The 9,103-nt window shown below is 34.0% G+C and overlaps 1 protein-coding gene across 1 annotated transcript; it reads right to left on the reverse strand.

Annotated features, from left to right (window-relative positions):
- Positions 1 to 2,626: 2,626 nt before the first annotated feature.
- On the reverse strand, positions 2,627 to 7,953 carry LOC132182418 (protein kinase and Mad3-BUB1-I domain-containing protein). The gene is made up of 14 exons (XM_088516632.1): positions 7,820 to 7,953; positions 7,600 to 7,738; positions 6,694 to 6,851; positions 6,482 to 6,569; positions 5,774 to 5,884; positions 5,592 to 5,679; positions 4,993 to 5,096; positions 4,836 to 4,907; positions 4,660 to 4,749; positions 4,420 to 4,577; positions 3,630 to 3,684; positions 3,422 to 3,556; positions 3,213 to 3,334; positions 2,627 to 3,107 (listed from the first exon to the last, which is right to left on the reverse strand). Exons 1-14 carry the CDS (start codon positions 7,885 to 7,887, stop codon positions 2,912 to 2,914), a joined length of 1,584 nt encoding a protein of 527 aa, XP_088372758.1. The 5' UTR covers positions 7,888 to 7,953; the 3' UTR covers positions 2,627 to 2,911.
- Positions 7,954 to 9,103: the final 1,150 nt, after the last annotated feature.

The raw sequence follows: 9,103 nt of genomic DNA on the forward strand, positions 1-9,103 counted from the left end.
TAGAGAAATGAAAGCAAAATCACAAAGATCACCTCTCATTAGCAACACAAAACAAAAAAATTGAAGACTACACAAGGTCTAAACGCGACGTTTCAGTTCATTTGGCTCAATTTTCTCAGCAACCAAACAGAATTCATAACAAATGAAAAGAAGCAGAGAAAGCGAAGATCTAAGAGATCGAAGAAACACTGACCTGAAGAGGTCGCCGATGCAGTGAGAGAAAGAGGCAGAGAGATCTCTCACACACACTATCTCAGATAACGGAAATGGAAATGATGATGATCGAAGATGGATATATTTATATATACACATGGCAGCTCGAAGGCTGATTAGGGTTTGTGAGAGACTGGCCGTTTTGGACCTCGACGAATAGTTCAAATCACACTTGTGCCACTGAGAGTGGTCTTAGGAGAGAGTCTGAAAACTCGGAGAATCGTTTCGGCCAGGTAAAAAAAAAAAACCGACGAGAATGTGAGAGAGAGAGAGAGAGAGAGAGAGAGATAGATATGGCCAATCTCTCAAGATTTGTGGATTGTGGTGAAGAATGTGAAAATTTGTTTTGAGTTTTGTGTTTTATCAGCCATTTGCAAAATTTGTTTAAAGCATGTTTGTTTGTGATTGTATTTGAGAAATTGAGCATTTAAGTCAAAAAAATTTTTTTTGAGCGAAAGCTTCATTTTTAAGCTTTTGTTAAAAGTGTTTTTTTTTAACAATTTTTAAGCTTTTTGGACCATTAAAAGCGCTTTTAATTTTTTTCACCAAACGAATACTTTGTTCTTTAAACAAATTTTTTTAGTGTTAAAAACTCTTATAGACCCTTCAAACACAATCTCAAACATGCCCTTAATGAACGTTTTAGAAAAAAAAAATTAAAAACCCAAAAAGGTGAAAAATATCCCTTTTTTATTTTTTCTATTTATTTTTTATTTGTTTCTATAAGTAACAATATCAAGGTGTGAGCATGTTTTTATTGGCCTTGTATTTACAAGCCTTTTATCATTTCACACAAAAACTTTTTTCCAAAAATTAAAATACAATAAAAACTTCTTACACCTTCTTTTAAATATATTTTTGAAATATCATGTGCTTATTTTTTTTTTTTTTAAGTATAAAGGCTTTATATGCTTACAAAAAACTAAAAATTCAAAATAGAAAATTGTTTGAATTGTATAATGTCAATTATTGACATTGGTAAATTATTATTATTTTTAAATAGAAAGGTAACTACACAGTCATCTCATCTCTTTCATTGGGCTTGCTACAACTACCTCTCCAATTTTTTTTTTTAATAATAAAAATGAAGCCTTCGTGCCTAGAAAATAAACACACACACACACACACACACACACATATATATATATATATATATATATATATTAAAATAAATATTTTTAATGTTTGTTTTCTTTTGAAAACACTAAATCCTAAAAAGTTGCCAAACGATTTTCTTATCCAGACTCCACGAGGGCTGACAATTTTACTCTTGTTGATTTGTTTGGTTCAATAACATCGCTTATCTTAGTGAGTTTTATGGGCCCACTAGATTACTTTTTCTAGTTAGGCCAAAGTCTTGGGGCTAATTACAAATTAATCTAATTTGTAGCAATCTTGTTTCTTCTTTTGTAGTAATTCTTGCAAGTGAAAAGTAACTATGGGTTGATCATAAATATTTAGGTTGATAGTTGTTTTAGGTTAAAGTGTAATTTAAAAATTACGATTTAAAAATATATGATTTGAAAACGTGACTTTTAAAAATGTAGGAAAAAATGCACTTTACTCTCTCAAAGTTTAATCCAATTTTTAATTTAAACCTCAATATTTAAAAATTTGCAATGTACTCTCACAAAGTTACAAGCTTTTGCAATTCAAATAATCTGTTATTGAATTCTGTCTTCTTAGATGGAAAGTTAAACACGTAGCACGCATGTGGGGGTGGCTGGCCAAAGGGGTGGCAACCACCCCTAGTCTTTCTTTAAAAAAAAAAAAAAATTATTTTGCTAATTAGGGGCAATCTGGGAAGATTGGGAGAAAAATCCTCACATTCGTACCACATATTTGACTTTCCGTCTGAGAAGACAAAATTCAATAACGAATTACTCGAATTGCAAAATTTTGTAACTTTGGTTCTGTTTACTTCCACATAAAATAGTTTCCGTCGAAAAATATTTTTAGGGAATTTTTTAAATTTTGTGAAGGTGTATTGTAAATTTTTAAACATTAAGGTTCAAATTGAAAATTGGATCAAACTTCGGAAGAGTGAAATGCATTTTCCCCAAAAAAATGCAATTAAGCATTTGACAAAATTACAATTTGACATTTAAAATCACAATTTAACCTTTAAAATTGTATGTATTTTAAAAAGTACCTTCATACCTACAATTTTTTTTTTTTTTTTTTTTTGATAAGTACCTTCATACCTACAATTTGAAATCCACACTTTCAAATCGCAATTTTTTAAAAACGTAATCCCAAACAATTTATTTTCTATGATTTGATTTAAAATCATAATGTAAAACGCACCCTTAAAGACATACAATAATAAACCCCTTCCTCAATCATGGGAGTGAGGAATAAAAAAAATAAGAAATATGTAAAAATAAGAAACAAAACAAATAAAAAAGCGAAAATAACAAGTGCCCATAATAATATGTCCATCTCCCAATCACCGACCACAAAGTTACATGGGTTGAGCCATCTTCCCACATTAATGTCCATACACACTTGTGATAGGTGGTCTGTGTCCATAATTTAACTAGAATTCTTTTTATGAGGTTCAAGGATGTGTATATATATTTTGAGTTAAAATATAAATGAAGAGTTACACCTAATTTTGCTTTTCGTTGCACTGTGCATAAATTTGACAATTTCATGGCCATTAAAAATTAAAATTCAGTGGAAAAGACCAGAGAAACTAAGCAGAACACAAGGAAGCCCTTTGCTTCACCAGCAACTCCTTTAGTTTCTTTATGAGCTGAGGATTAGAGCAAATGTAATCCTGGAATGTTTCCCTCAAATTCTGCAACAAGTTCTTGTCATCACTGCCAGTGGCAGGGCTCATGTTAAGCAGCTTGGTAAAAAAATTCTTCCAGAGATCAACTTTCCAATATCTGAAGCCAATTGAATAAGAATCATGCTGTGAAAGCTAAGAGTGATACCAAAATATAATGTTAAGATCAACAAATGCCTAAGACTATGCAGGACTTAGCAAATACCGTTTGAAAGGTGATTTGGGTAGATAAATGTAGCCACCATCAGATGATGCTTTCTTTTCTAATTGCATATAAGAATTGTGCAGCATCATATGGACTATAACACACAGGCCATATGTGTCTACCTGGAGTCAATTTAAAGAGACATTAATATGAAGTTAGTCAATAGTACTAGCAACTGCACCGGATATGCTATGTAAGTGGAGACTAGCCTGAACTGTCCATGGCTTATTCTCCCGCATTTCAATACAACGAAAGCCGGAAGTCCGGCAATCTCCCTTAAATTCTGCATCGTCTGAAAAGAGACGTCGATCTATCCCCCTTCCCCAGTCAACAAGACAAAGGCCCTGGAAGATAAAACTCTTGAGTAATCATAAACAACTAAACCATAATTTAGTCTTTGATGCAAATGGAAGTAACCTGATCATGCCAAGGACCAGTTCGGTCATGGAACCCATCTTCTGTAAGGTCACCCCTGCCAAAAGGTCAGGTAATTATCTTTTGAAGGACACTATCCACAAATTGCAGATTGTATAAGACCATTAGTGTGCTAATAATGAGAAAATGAGCATTAGAGATATATAGGTTATCTTTTGGCACCATTAGTTGCATGAAGCATGGAAACTGGCTTTGACTTGTAAAAATCTTCCACATTTGTCATGGATAAATATACATTGTACACTGAGTATAAAGCAAACAAAGATGCCAAGACTAAAAGAGATCAATGCTGGAAAACCAATCACATCTATAACAGTTAGACTGTAATGACACCAAAAGAACCACTCTTGAGACGATGTATAACTGCCTCATGCAGTGAATGTGCAGAAAAAAGTGAAAACAACTTTGCCCAGCTATTGACTAAATTTTGAAAAACAATGTCTTTGATGGGTTAGGAAAGTGTAACAATCTGACGGTGCAACAATATCCAAATGCTGAGGTAAGAAAACACAAGCGCCATTTTTTAGAGACGAATTTTCTCCCATACATCAAGAACAGAAGCAGTTTTACAAAAACCACACACGAACATACCAGGAAAACAATTCAAAAAAAAAAATTGGAAGAAGGAAATAGAAATTTGACATTCTGATTGATATATAACTAGTTGAACATAAGCTCTGGTCATCAACCCGTACAAATTGCATTGGGTTGTTTCACGGCAGTTCCATAGGAGAGGTAACACAGTAACGACCCACGTGGAAAAGTCTGTTACCTAGCATAACGAATAAGCAGATTATCAGGCTTGAAATCACCATGAATGAGGTCAGCGCCATGCAAAGTTTCTAGCATGTACAGCATCTCTACTGTGTAGTAAATACATAACTCCTCTTCCATGGACTTGCCAGTGACCACATAGGAGTTTATTGCATCCTGCACAAGGGAAAATTGGAACACAAGTATTACAGAAGACTATACCCAATAATATAGCAGATACGAGATATGATAAGCCAACCTGAAGAGTCCCATGGGATAGATAGTCACAGACAAGTATGCTACAGTCAGAGTAGAGATGCACTCTATGAGCAAAGCCAAAGCTTGACCTCTGATAAAATGAGATAGCAAGAATAAGTAACTAAACAAACCAGAAACAGCCAATAAACATTGGGACACCACCAGAAAATGGCATACTTCCTTGTCTGAGATGCGCTGATCTAGCTGACGATACATGTAGAACTCCCAAAGGAAAGCAGGCTTTTGTATCTGCAAGAAATTTCAGAGACCATGATATAATCCAACAAGACATCTAGTCGGCAATTAAAAAGGAGAATACTACAATAGTAAATACCTTAAGCGCAACAACTTCATCTGGATTACTGTTGACATATGCTTTATATACTTGAGCAAAACCACCCTGACCGGCACAACCTTTGATCTGGTACTTTTTTCCACCTTTGAGCATCACAATAAGCACAATCACGAAAAATACAAATTTGGCCACCTAGAGTCCAAGTATCTAACTGTCAAACTTTATAAAATGAAATTCTTAGAACGGTAACTCAGAGATACGTTTCTTCCTAAACTCAAAAATGTACTATATTTCTAGGGTAATTTTTAAATTTCAAGGAAAAACTCAAATTTAGTCCCTAGCTTTTTGCGCGATTTCAATTTAGTCTCTGGATTTTCAATTTTGATAATTAATATTGTGAATCTCTTTTGTATCTATCTAATTGATGTTCTTTTAAACAAACGTTATACAAAATCAGCAGTTAATTTTGTTAGGTATAGCAATTATAACATACCAACTGCAAAAGGTTTTGCGTATTGGTCAGAACATATAAATTTACATTGAAAATCGCTAAACAAACACAAAGCCTTATATAAGACTAAAAACTTAATGGTATATTCATGTGAATATAACAAAGTTAATCTAATATGGAGTTTTACCTATCTCAATAACCTTATTCCTTGATGAATTATGCAAAGAAGATAGAGCCACTTTTCCCGGGTAAGCTTTTTTACTTTTATGGTATCCCTGAAAAGTATGTCAAGAAGCAATTATAACACCAACTACTGGCGAGGCTGATAAATGAAAAACTATGCAAAAGATACTAACTGTACTGTCTCACATCATATTTCATAATATGAGGATTCAGCTTCTTCAATAGGTCTTCAATGCTAGAGGTGGACCATGGATTAATTTGACTTTTTCCAAACTTAATGGCTTCACGATCATCAATCTGCAAGATGGAAATGCAAAAGGATAAATCCTTACACAATTCATAGATATGAACTTCGGCTAATTTATACTTCAATCTCCCCCTTTTCCTTAAAAGAGAGCATGTATGTATATAATCTGGAAAATGTTCTCCATTCAAGGCAATAAAGAATTAAAAAATTAGTATATAGGAAGACTTATCCAGCTTTTTGCCTAGTCCGGTTAGTCTCATCTCTTAAAAAAAAGGGCATTGTACGGTATTAGCCACTTTATAGAAGGGTATGTTTCATAATAGAACAAATAATTCAATCCTGAAAGAAGGCATGCTGATATGAAAATATTTTTCTAAAACTACTTACCAAGTTTTCAAAACTTAAATTTGAGCAATAATTAATGTCATTAAAACATGTGTCTTGTGTGTGTGCCTTTGTTAACATGATTTCTCTGCTGTCATATACCAAACTTTAATGAAGTCCATCTCCAATTCATTGACGTACCCTATTACAAAGAGACTGGAAAGCACACGCGGAGGGTTTTTTTTTTTTTTTCCTTTTAGGGTGGGGGAACAAGACCATAGAAAAATGTGTAAGAGCTGCACCGTTTGGCCATGTGAACACACCTGAAATGAACAGGCATTCGCTAATTCAGACATTCTATCGAGAAATAAGGCATGTGCCTTCTTCAACAACTCGACCGGTTTAGCATTCCTAGTAGCAGAGCATCAGTACAAGTGTTATGGCACAACTTGAAACACCCAATCAACCAGACACCTCCAATCTGAGAGAGAAACACATATAGACACACATACTGGGGAGAGAGAAAGAAAGAGACCTTAAAACTCCAGACTGATAAACCATGTGAGCGTCATGCAACATCCCTTTCGATTCAAGAATGGATGCATAGCATACATAAAGCAAGGAATGGCCAATACATATCTCACTCTCCACCATTTCTCTGAAAACACGCTCAAAATCTTTACAAATGTCCATCTACAAAAACCAACAAGACCAAATTAAGCCATCAAAGATTCCAACCATCACAGATACCAAACACACGAGCACTATATAAGCAATTGAACTTTGAAACAAAACGACCTAAAAATAAATAAGTCCTAGCCAAAGCATAAAAACTTACCAAAACCAAGTAAACCCATCAAACATCTTAACCCAATAGAGAAAATCAACCACCCAATTGTAGTACCATATATAAAACAAAACCCAATAAATTGAATTGGGAAACAAAATGGCATAGAGATGGTTGAAGGAGCATTAATTGCATAGGAACCCAAGTAAACCCTACAGAGACACCAAAGGCACAAACCCAGATCAATTTCAAGCAACTTAATTGTGAGACAAACTAATTAAAAAAAACAGTAAGTGCCTATGGGAGTACCAATGAAACAGAGAAACCAAGTAAACCCTCAGATACTTTAAGCCCAAAAATCTAATACAACTATATAAAACAAGCAAATAAAGCTAAAATTGTTCAAATATCTTAAGGCCAATAGAACATGAAAAACAATTACCCATAATAGCTACCACACGCAAACAAAACTAAGCAATTGAAGCTGAAGGGAATTTCAGTATACGAAGACAAACCAAGCAAACCCATTAAACATTTTAAGCCTAAAAAAACAAAGATGAAATTTAACAACCGATGAAGACATACCAAAACTGAAAACACAATACAAGCATTCGAATTACGGAAACAAAAATTAACAGATGACTAGGAAATTACATAGAGGAACCAAATCTTGAGAAATCTGACATCGTTCCGGTACTGCTCATTGCCCTTGAATGTGACGATGCAATCCGAGAGAAGCTTGCTGAGATCTAACCCTGACCTCGAGTCTTCTTCGAGAGCTTTCTTGATCGACCTGGATCCACAACAAACAGCAACAAGTTTAACACAATGAAAGCCAGCGTGCTTGTTTGTTTGTGAGAGAGGGAGAGAGAACCAGAGCCAGGGCAAGAGGGGGTCAGGCACAGAGGTGGTGGGCTGGTAGTCCGGGAAGATCAAAGCCATGGCATCTGCGTTTGCTTCAACTGTGAAGCGTCAACAGTGAAGTTTAAATCTCGGCCCCAAAAAGAAGCGGGCTAATGGTTTTGTTTTTTTTTTAATTCCTTGGACAAGTCCTCTTTTCGAGTAATGATATATTACATACCGTTCAAGTACCCCTCAAATGTTTCCAAAAGGTAGTTTAATTAGCTAGGTAGTTTAATTAGCTAGGTGGGATCAGGATCCTGGCAATGCTTCAAAAATTGCCCATCAGTTTTTTCTTAAATCCTAACCATCTAATGTCGTCCAATAGTCACAATTTTGTCACGTATCCCAACTAAAGATAAATAATAAAATATTATTTATTTTTTAAAATATATATATAAAACAAAATTTGACCATGGGAGGTGGTTGAACCACCTCCTATGGCCACGAGGGTAGCTTCGGCCACCCCTAAGGACCGGTTGGTGGCGGCCGAAGCCACCCCCCTAGGGCCCCAACCGACCCCTGGGGGTGGCGGAATGCTCAGTTGGGGTGGCCAGCCTGACCCAATAGTTTTTTTAATTTTTAATTTTAATATTTTAATATTTTGTTTTATATATTTTTTTTAAAAAATAAATAATATTTTATTATTTATCTTTAGTTGGGACACGTGGCAAAATTGTGGCTGTTGGATGACATTGGATGGCCAAGATTTGAGAAAAAGCTGATGGGTAATTGGAGCATTGCCGGGTTCCTGATCCGGGACCACACCTAATGAAGTGGATGTGATCACTAGTTCGAATTCATCTCCTCCCTCTTATGCGGACATGTCAAAAGTACCCCTCAAACCACCATCTAATTGACAATATCTGTTTTAAATTTTTGATTTTGACAATGTCTTTTTCAAACTATCAAAATATTGTCAGTATCCCCAAGACTATTAAAAAGATAAAAATGCCCCTATATTTCTCAATAAGACAAAAATACCCTATAAATTTGAAAAAATAAAATAAAATAATAATTTCTTTTTAAAAAAAAAACGAAAATTTTAATTAAAAAAAAAACATTTTTTTATTTTTATTTTATAAATGAAAATATTTAAATTTTTTTTTAAAATGAATATTTTTTATTTTTTTAAATGAATTCTTTTTTTTAAAACGGAAATTTTTATTTTTATAAAATGATTTTTTTTTTTTTAATCTTGTTTTAGAAAACGAAAACTATTATTTTTTAAATTGAAAATTTTAATTTTTTTTAATGA

Source organism: Corylus avellana, chromosome 5, assembly GCF_965113065.1.
Source record: "Corylus avellana chromosome 5, dhCorAvel1.hap1.2, whole genome shotgun sequence".
In the NCBI taxonomy this organism is placed as follows: domain Eukaryota; kingdom Viridiplantae; phylum Streptophyta; class Magnoliopsida; order Fagales; family Betulaceae; genus Corylus; species Corylus avellana.